Source organism: Theobroma umbraticum, unplaced genomic scaffold, assembly GCF_002168275.2.
Source record: "Theobroma umbraticum cultivar Fairchild unplaced genomic scaffold, ASM216827v3 scaffold_67.0, whole genome shotgun sequence".
NCBI classification, from domain to species: Eukaryota; Viridiplantae; Streptophyta; class Magnoliopsida; order Malvales; family Malvaceae; genus Theobroma; species Theobroma umbraticum.
The window spans coordinates 7651778-7667069 of NW_018397262.1; the positions used below are offsets into that span (position 1 = coordinate 7651778).

At 32.7% G+C, this 15292-nt stretch overlaps 2 protein-coding genes across 2 annotated transcripts in view; one reads left to right on the forward strand and one right to left on the reverse strand.

Annotated features, from left to right (window-relative positions):
• Nucleotides 1-5519, reverse strand: part of MSH5 (MUTS-homolog 5) — a 9813-nt gene extending 4294 nt beyond the window's left edge. The window contains exons 1-16 of the mRNA XM_021431721.1: nt 5481-5519; nt 4809-4840; nt 4576-4670; nt 4235-4315; nt 4096-4168; nt 3298-3361; nt 2592-2746; nt 2324-2425; nt 2199-2226; nt 2089-2120; nt 1943-2000; nt 1665-1751; nt 1368-1424; nt 904-1005; nt 771-815; nt 32-109 (exon numbers count right to left, since the gene is read on the reverse strand). Of these exons, the coding sequence (XP_021287396.1) occupies nt 32-109; nt 771-815; nt 904-1005; nt 1368-1424; nt 1665-1751; nt 1943-2000; nt 2089-2120; nt 2199-2226; nt 2324-2425; nt 2592-2746; nt 3298-3361; nt 4096-4168; nt 4235-4315; nt 4576-4670; nt 4809-4840; nt 5481-5519 (1128 nt within the window). The remainder of the gene's footprint in view (nt 1-31; nt 110-770; nt 816-903; nt 1006-1367; nt 1425-1664; nt 1752-1942; nt 2001-2088; nt 2121-2198; nt 2227-2323; nt 2426-2591; nt 2747-3297; nt 3362-4095; nt 4169-4234; nt 4316-4575; nt 4671-4808; nt 4841-5480) is intronic.
• Nucleotides 5520-8236: 2717 nt separating this feature from the next.
• Nucleotides 8237-13848, forward strand: LOC110419927 (Rab3 GTPase-activating protein catalytic subunit). Its single transcript, XM_021433061.2, has 14 exons — nt 8237-8517; nt 8718-8785; nt 9230-9430; nt 9564-9661; nt 9995-10188; nt 10313-10494; nt 10860-11204; nt 11289-11353; nt 11731-11779; nt 11899-12034; nt 12354-12438; nt 12538-12607; nt 12899-13039; nt 13361-13848. The coding sequence occupies exons 1-14, from the start codon at nt 8421-8423 to the stop codon at nt 13694-13696; spliced, it is 2067 nt and encodes a 688-aa protein (XP_021288736.1). The 5' UTR covers nt 8237-8420; the 3' UTR covers nt 13697-13848.
• The last annotated feature ends 1444 nt before the right edge of the window (nt 13849-15292 follow it).

The window sequence follows — 15292 nt, forward strand, 5'->3', positions numbered from 1 at the left end:
CGTCACGGAAAAATCAGAACAAATGTCTAACCTCATCGCAAAAACCCTCTTTCACCATTGTCCCATAGCCCTTCTCTTTACTTCTATTTACATCAATAACACCAATGACCTATAAATACACAGAATGTGTCAATTTAAATAAGATATTGACAAGGTTAACAGCAGGAAAATCAACATTCTTCTAATCACTATAGCTCCACTTATTTAAAGGTCACTTAAATGAAAAATAAAACCACAGCTGCATGAAGTAAAATAATAGAAACTAGGAGAAAAAGAAAGTAGCATAATCAGTCCTATTGTCAATTTTTAAGCACCTTCTTGTATTAATCTGTAGTTAGAATATGTATCTCCATCAATTTAGAATTTATTTATTTTTTTGTAAATTGCACTGAGCCATTTCCCACATTTGCATATGCTAGAAGAGAGGAATCTGTCATTCTTCTAGGCTGAAACATTCACTCGGTTTTTTGTCTAAATGTTTTTTACTCTTTCATTAAACTAGCCACTCTTTTCAGGTTTTGAATGGGAATCACACAGATGAGGAGGGATTACGCAAATTTCTTCAGAAGACTACATTATGACTTTTGTAAAATGGAAGTCTAGACGTGAATGTAGAACAGCTAAATTAAGATGCAGGGCTCTTTGAAACTTATGTGATTTCCAGAAATCAGAATGACAGAACTTTCACAAGGGATTTAATTTTAACATATCTGTGGAAACAATGAGCATCACTGGGTCAAATGAAATGTTACGAAGTGATAGGGACTAACCAATTCATAGACAAATGCCAGATCTGCTGGGATGCATGCACTAGCCTGCGGAAAAGATCAGATAACACTAAAGATAAATATTTCACGTCCAACTTCGTGGAAAGAGGAAATGTGCCAAGACTAAGTTTGATACCTTAGCAACAATGTCCAAATTCAAGAACTCCATATGCTCCCGAAGGTTTTCAGAAATGCCTACTTCAAATATCTTGTTCACATGCAAGAGTGAACAGACACTCTGCAAGAGAACAAAGAATGATAGGAACTTAAACTGTGTTACATCACTCTCAAAAACTCATTGCATTTTATGCGACAAATTTATTTAGCACAAAATTAAACCATGAAATGATTGTTGAAATGAGAAGTATTTGCTCTATGTTTCTTCATATTGTTATTTATCTATACTCACAGCATAGGTTATGCATGAATCTCAAAGAAACAAAAAATTCAGATTCAAGTGAAAAACATTAAAGTAGTCCTCAATCATTGATGTTACATCTGGAAGATCATCTTATCAATACCAGATGCTCAATTTCACATATACCAACTGACCTGGAGAGAGGATGGAATGAAAGCTTGGAAAATTTTAGTAAGCAATACCTTCAGAAAAGCCATCCAGTCACTACTTGTACACATGGAGCTTGGTGAGTTGAATTTCTTCCACAAGAAAAGAAATGAATCCCATTAGAGTGATAAATTGGTCAACTTAGCATCGAAGAAACATATCCTTTTGGCAAAGAAAAAATAAGAAAGACTTCTGATGATACAAATTGAACTTAATGCAACATATGTTAGTTGCTACATGCAGTAACTCTAAGTAAACCATAAACCTGGAAATTCTGATTCAATGCAGGCAGGAAGGGTAGAAAGGTGAACAATTAACTGCAATGATCATACCTTTAGTATGTGAGGGATATCCTTCACAGACTTCAGAGTTTCACTTAGAGAAACCATCAATTCTTCAGAAGAAAGAAAGAATGATATCTTAATCCTGTTAAAGGCTATAAGTGATGATAATAGTAGATTAAGAACATAGCTGAAAACCAAATCTATGACCAGACTCCACCTCACAACAGTGCAGGTTGTGGTATTCTTTATTTGACATGCCACCAAACTGAATTTTGGTTCAGGTAAAGTGAGTACATTCCCCATATGATTAAAGAATAGAAGGATACAGCATTGAGACGATTGTTCAAGTTTTCCAGGTCAAGTATGGGCCTGAGGAACCAGTTTCTAAAGCAAGGAAAACCATTGTCCAAGTGTTTAGGTTAGATATAATATTAGAAGCAGCAAGATGACAGATTTTTCAAGTTTGATGTACCTCAAAAGACGTCTCCCCATTGGTGTCACACACTTAAGTTTAACGAGAAAATGAATCAGTCCAAAGAGAGAAAAGACAGTACAAGATGAAAATCACGTAACTTTACAAACCTTGTTCATCATTCCAAACACAGAGAACCTACAAATCAAGAAATCATTAGAGATGTGTTAAAGTTAAAACATAGAAAAGTATACCTAGCAAGAAGTCAAATTTGCAGTATAATAGAAGCAGTTACCCTTCCTTTGCTCTACCAATTCCCATATGACTTGGATGTTTATCTACTTGAAAGATCTGCAATGCCTCGTGTGCTGCAGCATCAAGCTTAAGAAACTTGTCCCTATTTTTCAATTGTCAAGGTAAGCAATACATACTGAGTCTTGTTTTGAGAATTTATTGTTCTTTTGGCCAAAGGTAAAATTTTTTAGTTGAAAAATTAGAAAAGCAGAAGAAGAAGGAGAATGATAAAGAACGGATCCTCTAAGCATTGTCATATAAAATGATACAATGAAATTTCAATGACGGAATCAATTGTAATTGAAGCATTCCCACATTCCTTTTGCTCAAGGGTATCTACAATCCTTTCATTCTCTAATATGGCAAGCAGGCCCCCACTTACACGAACTTGGACATCACTTCCCATGTCCATCATAGAACTCAGCTGCAATAGTTGAAAAAGAAACAGAACATGTAAATGACAGCAGAATTCTATCAATATGGTCAATAGGATGTGTCTATTGCAATTAGAAAAGAAGGGTCCTGGGATTGACACAACCTCAAAAGAAAGGGATCAAACATGACAGTAGAGTTTATACTTTGGACAGTATAACAACTTTTCGTGTCAGGAAGCTGTTAGAAACTAAACTCACTATCTCAAAGACTGAAGCAGAGAAGCTAAACTGTCAAACTGCAGAACCGTTAAAAGCACGCTTCTTTTGTTTTATTCCCCAAAATGTTTATATCAAAAGTTTTTACATATTAATGTAGTATTTAATAATTTGAAATATTAATTGTTCAAAACGCTCCAAACCAAACTTGAAACTGTATAATAATCATGTTATAAAGGAAATTACAAATAACATAAAAAATTTGAATGAACCATGACTTCAATCTGAAATTATGTAATCTTAGTGCAAATGAATTTTTCATCAAAGATGACAGAGCGTATAAATTGATCATATGCCAAAAAAAAAATCATATTTCACAACTCACATAGCAAATTCTCTCCTTGATGTTTAGCCCATCATCCATTCCCATTACTCGAAGGTATATCAACCTATAAAGGCCAAATGAGAAACCAGAAAAGAAAAGGTGAGAGGGAATTTTGATGAATAAAGCTGGGGTTGAAGAACATGGGTCTAGGTATGGAATTTAAGAAAGATATTTCAGGACAGCAAACTAAGGTGAGTTGAGTCTACTCTACAAAATGAGTAAGTAAAGGTACTAAATCCTATGACAATGTGAACAAGTTCATAATAAGAATTAATGTGCTGATTGAATACAATTTCTTTTAATCAATCCATATCAGCAGCAGAAGTTAAGCATGGTAAATCTGTACCAGTAGTTGGTAGTGGTGGCTTCTTCCAATATTAGATATTTAACGTATTAAGATGAAGTAATGAACCACTTACTGGACTCCCCTAAGTTTGATACCTGAAACATGCTTCATATGAAAGAAGATGCAGAAGCTTTTCAGTCAAGTCTCAACGGAACGCTAATAAAATTGCCAAGTATCTACAAGGAAACTGTGTAAAATAACCTTGGTATAACATTGCCGCTGTAAATTAAGGGCTGGGATTGGGTGGTGGTATTGACCATAGTTGAGATTGCCAATTATACAGACAAGAATGTTGGAAATGTATTTCATAAGATTCAAACATCTTAAGTTGCCAAGATACATGAAAAGTGAATGCTTCAATTAGAAATTTCGTCATCCTACCAGTTGCATAGATTAATACTGAAGACGTGAACCAAAAGGTGTCAATTAACTTTTTACCGTCCTTTTGATACCTGTGCCATGCTTGCTCAAAAGTGAATATCGAACTTTTAACAAGCTTCACTGTAGGAGCCTCTGTCATTCCATCTGTATCACTTTATAGAGTAAATAAGATGATAATTTACATGTCAACCAAACAAAAAGAATGTATACCACTTCCTTGTAAAGCTGACAGAAAGGATTCTTCAGCTTTAGTGCTTGTGTATATGATCACGGGCTTGGCTTGATATTTCACTGAAGCAGCATTGAGCGAAACAAACCAAAAAAAAAAACAAAAGAGAGAGAGAGAGAGAGAGAGAAATTATGAATTAGAACTGATTAAAGGAACATTAAAAATCTGAAGCCATAGCAAACGGGAGAGAAGATTATGAAGACAACGAATGACAGGATTCTAGATTCCTAGGAAACATTTTCAAAAATCCAGTTGCTTATATATTATCAAGAAACATAATGGGATGGATTCTAGATTCCTAGAAAAGACATGAAACTCATACCAAGCTCAATCATTGGAAAGTCCGAGCTACCATCATCCCAAACTTCCAGTACGTTAAGTTGACGAATGCTGGAATCGTAGTAAGAAATTCCAATTCTGGACAGGATAGAGTTTGAAAAATCATCCATAAATCCGGATTCCAGAGATAAATCTTTGTTAAATTTTCTCAATATAGAACTCAAACCAATGAAATCAAAGATGACAATCTAAGTAGAAATCGAAGATTAAGCTCACCTATGCCCGTGTTGAATGCATGCCATGAAAACCTGCATTTAGATCCATCCAAACAGATTAATTAGCAAGAAATTATAACGTCCGAGAGATTGTACTACTAATTAAATCAAATAATTAATAAGTCAGTAACTAGATACGAAACAAAATTCCTTAGGATCAAAATAAACTTAAAAGCCAACGCAATCTCTGATCAAATAACTATTAGTAGTAATTAATAATGAAGCAAAGCCATCAATGAGCACTTGAAGATGGAGCTGTTGTAGTCGATCTTCTACATAAATCTTTATTTTTAAAATCAAAAAGCGAATTCGTTTGGGAAAAAAAATCTGATTCTGCTCTGTTTGGATGATAAGAAAATGGAGAGAAAAGTACAGAAATTAAAACGAGGAAAGCCAAATAAGAAATTAAAAAGATATATACACAATAACATCTCTCGGTTTTCCTCGTTTACTAGGTAAGCCAACAGAGAACGTTAAAGTTTGAATGTTCAACGTTTCGTTGTTTTTTCACTTTTCGAAAACGGATAGACAGAGAACAAGCGAGATAAACTTTTCCCATTTTCTTTCGCTTTGTTTTTCTTTTGTCTTTCTTCTCCCCCGATTTTCTCAGCAACCAAACAGATTTTAGAGATAAGGCAAATCGAAGACATGTAAGCTTAGAAATCATGACGACCTGAGGAACGGCTTCGGTTTCGTCCATTTCTTCGTCCATTTTTTGGCGCTTAAATTTTAGAGAGAAACAGAGAGAGCGCGCGAGACATCGTTTTTTTTTTTTTTTTTATCTCTTTTTATCATTATTATTTTTCATTTTTAAGCCGTGCCATTTGTGCCTGCGATTTTGTGAGTAACGGTCTAGATTTTAAAATAATATAATATTTAAATAAGGGGTTAAATTATTTTAAAAAATTAAAATAAACCTTTATTTTTTTTATTACATTCGATTAAATTTTTTTATTTTTATTTTAAATTAAATAAATCCTTATGATTTATGTTTGATTAATTGTTATTAGTTAAAATATCACTTATATTTTATAACTATATAGTGTTGATGTAAAAAGTAAAACATATCACATAATCATATTATTATGTCAAATTAGCATTTCACGTTATCACCAATAGTGATATGTCAACATACTATATTATTATCAATTATCAACATTATAAGGCGTAGAATGATAAATGATACTTTTATTAAGTTAATCATTAATCAGTACAATACACAACTTGATGAAATGAGAATGAGAAATTATTACAAAGCATATTTATAGAGAAAGAAATTGACTAGTTGATTTTATGATGAATTTAGGTTTTTAGATTACAAACATTTATTCGATTTTTTATTCTCCGTTTACAGGAGTAAGTGATTTTATGATATATGATATATTGAAGATTTGTTTCTCTTAATTAATAAGAGCATAAAACGTTTTTTTTTAAATTATTAGTCAAAATGATTTATTTGACTCAACATAAAAATATATAAAGATTTATTTAATTTAAAATAAAAATGTAAAAGTTTCATTTAAAATAAAAATGTAAAAGTTTCATTAAATGCAAAAAATTGTAAAGATTTATTTAAAATTTTTTAAATAATTTAAATATTTTTAGGTATTATGTTCCTTAAATTTGAGTAATTCTCCAACCCCTTTTCATTATTTACTTTTATTAAAATTTCAAAATAATTTTTTTTAAATACTTAATATTCTTTTTGTATTATAATTTTATTTTTCATATTTTTATTTTTAAATATCTATATTATAAAAAATTTAAAATTTAATATAAAATATATCATATTCAATTTTTTAAAAAAATAAATAAATAAGAGATGAGTACTTAAAAATATATATATCATATTCAAAAATACATATTAATTAAGTTTCATTCTGAAATATATAATTTTTTATTTTTCTTCTTCTTTCAAATATGATCCAAATTTGACTTAAACTTTGAAATCTTTATCCAAATTCGATATCACTTAAATTTCAATATTAAAACAAGAAAAATTCTACATAAATATGTTAATATTTATTATTTAAAATTAAATTTAAATAAACATCCGTTATTTTGAAGAGAAGTTTATTATTAACCAGGTCAATACTTCCTTGTGCCAGTCATTCCAAGGTCAATAGTCTTCAAAGGAACTCGAGACCATTGAAATTCGGTTCTATTTCCACCAAATGAACCATTAAAGACTTTAAATTAAATCTTAATCTAAATATTAACATTTTTACTTTTATATATTTATGATATGATATTTTATAATTAAATAATAGTATATAATATTTATATACTTACAATGTATAAATATAAACCCATTTATGAATACAAAATTTTTATTTATTTAATATTATTTTAAAGAAAAAAAAAGGAAGAAGGAAAAAAAGAGAGATTGTTGACACTTTCTCGTGTAAATTGTGAGTGTTAGCTGTCACGTGACACCTAAAACGTGTTGACCAAAAAAAATTTCTTATGATTATGGGACGGATGTAAGGATTATTTCTTTTAAATCAAGTGGGTGATGCTTCTAAGTTACGGTGATTAAAGAAATTAATAATATGCTTTTGAAGCTAATGATTGATGCAAATGACGACAATCAATTTCTGGCTTTTTTACTTTCTAAATTAATTAATTAATTAATTATATAAAATTCTGTAAGATATATTAAAAAATTATATTGTATTCATTATTATAAAGAAAAATTAAGATTACATTCGATAATAACAGTGTAATGTGAATGAAAAAATCATTTTATAGTGTTCGGTGATAATAAAAACTAATGCAATGCATGGTGTTACATTTTATTCCGAAAAGGGGGTCACATCATCATGGATAATTTTATTAGTAAATTTTCATATTTTTTATAATTTACAAAATTCGGTGATAAATAAAAAATATAATCACGGAATTTTGCATTTAAAATGGCTAGTACCCGGTTGAATGGAATGTTAGTAAATTAACTTTATTTATTCAAGTTAAATTTCAAGTACATTCCCGTAATTTCAATTTTTTTTATCATATCACTTTGTATTTTTTTATTTTTTATTTCTAATTAATTCTCTCGTAAATAAATTTTGTTCTCGAAAGGATTATATGGTTGAATTTTTTTATAAAAATATTCTTAATTGTGAACCCATTTCGGAAAACAAAATTTATTCAAGGATGACTAATTGAAAGAAAAGAAAAACATAAAATACTATGTAAAATGGCCATTAAACCTTAATTTGAATAATAACTTCTTCAAATCTCAAAATTTCAAATCTTATTACAATCTTTTGGTAAAGTCAAAATTTAAATTATCTGAAAAAGTCCAAATTTGAAAATTTATTCTTTATCCAAAGCCAAACCTTACATTTAACGTTACATCAAAATTATCAAAACAAAGTTGTACTACCTTACTTTAAAGTAAATATTCAGTTTTATAATACAAAAATAAATTTTAAATTCTCCTTTGGTTTTTACACTCATCTCTCTCTTCGTCACCCCTCACAAATCCCCCCGCTCTCCCTGCAAAAGGAAAATGCCACCGTTTTGGTCTCTCTCATTTTAACACCTGTTCTCTCTCTGTGTGTGTTACCCTACGCTTCGAATCTTAACGTGCGCAACCACGGCGCACGATATGGAGGCTACGTCCTTCGTCTCCAAAGCGAGAACCGCTTTCCACTCCGCAGCTGCCAAAGCCGAGCGAGTTTTCACTGATTTGAAATCCGATCTAGGTTAAAAAATGGAAAAAAGATCTTCTATATTTTTGGCTGTTAAATATCTATCGCAAATTTTATTATTGGCTTTGCTATATTTAGATTTTTGAAAAAAAATTAAATATAAATTCCGGTTTTTAATGGATTGTTGTTAATATTGATAACTGAATTTGTTTGTTTTATTTTTTTGTTGTTTTTCCTTTATCCATTTGGTGAAGATTCTGATAAATTGTCGCCGGCGAAGGAATTCAAGAACGAATCTCTGACGATCGAAGGCGAGTCGAAGGTAAGTTTTCATTTGAAATTTGGTTTTGTTTTAAGCTGAAATGTAGTATTTAAGCTGTTTTTGTTTATTTATTTATTTGTTTTTATTTTGTTTTGAAATGGAAATTGGAATTAAGGTACAATGTGCTGTTTTGTTTGGCTCTCGAGAAAATGAAGTAAAGTGGAGAATATTTTTTTTTGGTTGAAATTTCGTTGTGCTGGACTTGTTTAAGTATTGATGTCGTAGAGTTTCGCTTAGTTTGCTTGGAATGGGATCATAGGCTTTGCAATTTGTATGTTCTTTAGTGTTCACGTGCTTTCTTAGCAATGAAACAAGCCAGAAAAGGCTTTGAGATTCTGCTGAGTACTAATTATGCTAATTTACTTGAGTTGTATTGGCATTTTATTTTCCCTGAAAATACATATTTATTTATTTTAGTTTTAAATTTTGTGTGGTGTGTTGCAGTGTATCCATGAGGTAAAGCATTCTAGGTGGAGACCTACAAATTTAGGGACAAAGCAAGAGTGGCAGGAAAGATTTAAGAATATACGAATAGGTAGAAAAGGAGTTGAAGATAGCGAGAAAGTTGAAAATTCAACAATGGCTGCTCCATTCTGTGATGAAAACATGTACTTGCTCAACATGAAGAATGATGCAGAAGCAAAGGTACATTTGTGATTTCTCTTTATTTTGCTCAGCCATGGGTGAAGGTTGCTATAATGGATAGTAAAATGTTTATATATCTGTCATTATAAAATTCAAATGAATGGATTTAGCTAACGAGATTGTTATGCTACAGGCTTTAGAAGCAATTCCCTCTGTAGATGTTTTAAATACCGTCAACACAAATAACATTCCTCCAACATCTGTCATCAAGCAATTGGCTATAGCTGTTGAGTAGGTTCTTTCCATTAACATTCTTTCAATTATTGACTTCATTTGTCTTTCCCTGCGGTTGTTGATACTTAAAATCATTTGATGCCTCATGAAACATGCTGATTTGTGAATTGGTTCCCTTTTTTGGGACTATGTTCCGGTCAATTTGCACTACTTTGCCATGATGGTAAAGTGATTTTTTTTTGTAATGATAGTGATATTTAATCTTCTGATTCAAAATGTGTTATTGCTTTTGAGCTCATGCTAATTGGTCAAATGTGTAATCTATTGATTTATTATTTTTCAGCTTGTATGTGGTGTTCATATCTTTCTGTGCTTTCCTTCTGGTTCCAGGGCTGGAAAGAAGTTTAAGTCATTGAAAGATCTTTTGGCATCTTCAGGAAGTTCTTCACCTATTAGGGAAAGGACAGGCTTGAGGTTCTCTGCAGTGAAGTCGTTAGTGCTTCGTGACAAAGAGGATAAACTTGCATCTGGCTTTGGTGATGATGAGAGGGTCCTGGCTTTGATTCATTCACTGTTTGATGCAGGTAGATTCATATATGTGATTGACAGGACTTGTGTTATTGTAGGAGACATGTTTCTTCTTTAATCCTTCATATTTTCCTGTGATGGTCTTTCACTTTCGTTGTAATATCTGCAAGATATTTGCAGAAGGAAACTTCCTCCGAAGGAAGCTTGTCTCTGATTCAAACACATGTACAACTATGTTATCTTTGCCAAAAGACATTCATGGCGCTCCTCCAGACAGCTTTCTCGTTAAGCTTTCTGAAGTCCTTGGAAGCTTTAGAACCCTTCGCAAAATGGCTCTCTTTTGGTGCAGGGTTGTTATCGAAGTAAGTGGGCTGTACAGAACTGTTATCTGAACTTACATGAATGGTCAATGATGAAAGAATACTTCACTGATTTTACACATTGGATCTGTTTGTCTCATTAAAACCATCTTCTATTAAAACTCATATAAGGAAGTTCAAGGTATCATCATTGCATAAGATCGTAATGGCCCCTTATCTAGCATAGCAACATGGTGGCACTTGGGTGTCTATAAGTTGTAGGATTTTTTCGTGCCTCAGGTTCTCTTCATGTAAATTAGAATCCTGCATTTTCACATTTTGATGCATTTAGAGTTTGTTTGCATTAAACATGCTTGTTGTTAAATGTTAATCTTCATCTGATGAAAAGTATTTGGAGTTACATGCAGCTGAGAAGATTTTGGTCTGAAGAGAGACATCTGCCAGGCATTCCTGTGGATGAGATTCCAGATCTAAATTCATGTCTTTTATATCAACAATTACAGGTTATTAACTGTTGTCTATCAAGAAAAAGACGCCGTACTATTGCCACTGAATCATTTGATTCTGAAATGAGGGAAGCTAGTTCAAATATTGAAGGGTCAGATGGTTCTATAAGCACAGTTTCTGCTAGCTCTGCATTGTATGCGCAACTTAGCACTGGAGAACTTGTTCTTCGATTGGGAGCTAATCAACCGGCTGATAATTTAACAATGTTGGAAACTGGTGAACCTATATACTCACCTATTACCCAGGTTCGGCTGGCAAATTCTGGTGACAGATTACCTACCTTTTGAGCCTATTCCCATGGCTCAGTGTGTTTATGTATATGTCTGTAGGAAGGACCTTTGCTTACAGAAGATCTTATCAGAGAAACAGAGGAGTTGGTGCTTCGAACGGGGAGGTTAGTATGTTGACCAAACTTTCCTTACTTTTGTAACATTTTATTTGGATTTCTCCCTATAGAACTAAGTATCTTCTTTTAATGGTCATCATCTTAAGCTGTTTACTACATAAATTTTGTTCATAAATCTTAATGTTATTAAGGTTATCGTGTTTGCTTCGAAACAATGATGTTATCTTTCAGGATCAACCTATCTAGCACTGTTATTTATGTTGGATTTTTCGGATTATTTTCTTAATCTTTTCTATCTTTGTGTTAGGCACATAAAAGTTTTTGAGTGAAATGTCAGTTTTTTCTCTGTTATCACAATTCTTTGTGGAGTTAATTATGTTATGCTTGCTATTCTTTTACTGATTGCCTTATCTTTCTTGGGTCAGTGTTGGTGCTGGGTGTTCTCAACTCCTCTCAGACATGCAGGCTTTCAAGGTGATATTTTAGAACAAAGAAAATTCCTCTATCTTACTGCTGTTGTTTGATACATATGAATGCAATAGAATATTCTTTCGATGCTGAATCTAAATAAATCTATTTTACAATCGTTTTAGGCTGCAAATCCTGGCTGTATTTTAGAAGATTTTGTTAGATGGCACTCTCCTCCTGATTGGACCGAAACTGAGCCAAGCAATGAGGTTAACTCTTCAGTTACAAGAGGTCAACTAAGTAGTAGAATGCAAAAAGAAGGTTTTACCCAGCTTCCTATATTTTGCTGCATTTTAGTTTCTTATTGATAAGGTTTTACTTTTGAAGAGAGAATATTGATTCATTGAATACGCAAGGGAGTATGCTTGAATGAACTTGTATAATGTCCTTGTGTAATTCGTATTAGGAGAATGAGGTCCGACAACCGGAGCATGTCTCATGTACAACTTACTCTTCTAGTTGAGTAGAGGGTATTTACTTCTTGATGGTTTTGTTTGGCATCCTTAAGCTGCAGGTAGTGTCACTTGCTGAAACTTTTGTTATAGTTGGTTCTGATATGTGAATTATGCATGTTTGATAGGTAATCTGTGGCGTGAACTGTGGGAGACAGCCAAGCCAGTACCAGCCATTAGACAAACACCACTCTTTGATGAGGATTTGGCAGTGTAAGTTCGACGCATAGGATTTGATGTTACGAGTCTTAAATTTTCTATCATAGGATTATTGCTTTCTTACAAGAATAGCTTGATTTATGGTTCCTGTAGGGAAGGAATTCTGAATTTCTTAGAGGACATTCCCACTTCTGAGCTTTTTGAACAACTTTTTGTTTCTCTAGTAAGTGTTTTCTCTAATAACAGATGAGCGTTTCTTTGTTTTTGTCTCTTATTTCCAATTTGAGTTCAGTTAAATGTATCCAAGCTGTTGCACTTGTACCAACAATCTCCCCTCACCGCCCCTCCAAGAAAAAGAAATGGAAGGAGGAGTCTGCTATTTTTTCTACTTGGTTTCTAGAACATGATTTGACAGGAGTACCGATAATTGGCTGTTCTGTTCATTTTTTTATGTCACACATTATTAGTCAAAGACATTCTTATAATGCTGATGTCTCATTTTTGTAATGTTCAGCTTGGTTTGGGACTTGTATTAGCTGAGGACAAGCTCTCTGCTAATGACAACTTTTCAAAGCTGTTTTATGAGTGCAAAGACTATGTTGTTGCAACTTGCCAGAGTAGCGTCTGGAATGATAAAACGGACGATCTTTGCCAGGTAGGTTCTGTTGCACACAGCTGCCTGCCTGTATCTACCAATGGAAATAACAAGTATTTTAAACATATTGGACCAATGTCAAATGCTTATGATACACTAGTGGTTACACTGAATGCTAATTAAAATGATGATGGAGTGCCTTTGTTTCCGGCATTCCTTGTGAGGGGAAGGAGACTTTGTTTTCTTCAAAATGCAAGAATTTACAATAGTTGCTTCTCATGATTGCAAGTATCTGTTTTTACGATTTCGCTATTCTTGTAATTCCTTTCCATTGTCTGATTGTGTACTTCTGATGATGTTCAATGTGAATTCTGTAAATAGGTGTATGAAACAGTGGAAACAATGTTATTGTCTCCTGATGATGTCATAAAGACAATAAAGCAAGAAGAGACACCGACAAATGAAAATGGAAGCCCTGCTGGTGAGCTAAAACGTCGGTTTAAGAGGCTTGGTCTTAACTTTGGTGGCAAGGATAAACTGCAGAGAAAACCTCCTCCAAAAGACCAGAAGAACTCAGATGAAAACCCTTCTCGTCCATTCGGAAGCTTTTTTGATAGCAAGTCATCTTTATTTTCGAAGAATCCTCCTAAGCCTGAGAGTCTCTCGCTGGTTGACAAACCTCCATCCCTAGATGAAAGTGATTGGACATTGGTATGATCATACCATTTTTCTGTTCTCCATTTTTCCCCCTGGGCCCAGCAGCATAGTTTTGTAGGTAATTGTAAATTATTCTGAAATGAGCTGATGGTTCCCATCAGAGGTAATTTGAAGTTCGATTCAAAAAATGAATGAATTTGTTTGTGCAGTAATTGCTCCCCGGATCATGTTCCGTAAATCGGGACTGTCCAGCAATAAATGTGCATTGTGCAAATAATAGGAGAAAATGACTACATGTTCATACAAGGAAACATATACTACCATAAGCTAGAGTTTTTCAGGTCGGTTTTGGCCATTATGATGTCAATGTCTCCAGGGAAAGCTGCCTGCATTCCTGAGCTTCATTTCCTGTTATCTTCTTCATCCTCATTTTCCAAGGTTTAATCACTTCTCATTCCTCTTCTGATCTTCCCTTACCTTGTCGAATTCGAAATACTTGGAGATGAAATATGGTGCCACGAAATTCGCCAACAAGTAAACAACCAGAAGCAATGCACTGCATTTCTGGAAAAACGAATTAGCCCATATGTACGTCAAAATTTCCTGACAAATTTAACATGAAAACTAAAGAGCAACTAGACCTTGTTTGTAGAAAGACACTGACATCTCCAGATTGGGATGGAGGAATGGCAGCAATGGACTGGGAATTGGTCCTCAAAGGCACAAATGAATTAACAGTTTGTCTCTGTAAAACCAGACTTGGAGGAGCTTTGCAGAAGAGCCAAAGCTGTCCTTCAGCTTTCAGTTTCTGCCTGGGTTTGAGCTGAGAATGGAAGGGAAGGAATGGAGACTGGCAATGGAGGCAAACCATCCCGACATTCACAGTTCAAAACCAAGACTTTTCCAGGCAGAATATGGTGTGTAAGGATTCTTTTGGAGTAGTGTGGATAATGTTGATGGACAGTGGGGGATAATTTCTTGCCACGTGGCATACAACAGGGACGCTTGGGTTTGGGTCAGTTTGTGACTTGGGTTTAATCTCAGCAAAGTCATAATCTTGGCCCAATTCAAAAAAAAAAAGAAAAATGAATTTATAATATAAAAAAAGTAAGAGCATTAAGTGTCTACATAAGAAAAAAAAATATTTTGAGGCATTTCAAAAAAAAAAAAACAAAAAATAAATGTTCAAAATCTTGGCCTAAAAAAGATTTTTTTTTGTCTCTCTTTGATTTTGACAGAGATATTATTTTTTTAATAATATAAATGTTCAATATTTTTTAATATGAAAAAATAAAAAAATTATTAAAAATTTTATTTTCTAAAAAATGCAAAATAGATGTTCAATATCTTGGCCTAAAAAGGAATTTTGTTTTCCATATCTCTTTGATTTTGACGGAGATTAAAACAAAAGCTCTAATTTTAACGTATTTTATATTAATTTTTTTTAATAATATAGATGTTCAATATCTCACTACAAAAAAATTAAATTTTAATCACACTTCTTTAAGTAACATTTTTTTGTATAATAAAATATTAAAAAGTGTAGCTATTTAAATTTTTAATTTTATTTTTTTCATATTAGTAGAAATATAAAAAAATGTAACTTTTGTTAGAGTATACAATTTCTATCATTACATTTTATTCATAATGAATCTA

Excerpts from the sequence above, each read along its gene's own strand:
- LOC110419927 (XM_021433061.2), top strand. The coding sequence starts at position 8,421 with ATGGAGGCTACGTCCTTCGTCTCCAAAGCGAGAACCGCTTTCCACTCC. Across the intron at positions 9,662-9,994 it reads CAATTGGCTATAGCTGTTGA|GGCTGGAAAGAAGTTTAAGT; the intron begins GTAGGTTCTTTC and ends TTCTGGTTCCAG. Across the intron at positions 11,205-11,288 it reads TATACTCACCTATTACCCAG|GAAGGACCTTTGCTTACAGA; the intron begins GTTCGGCTGGCA and ends ATATGTCTGTAG.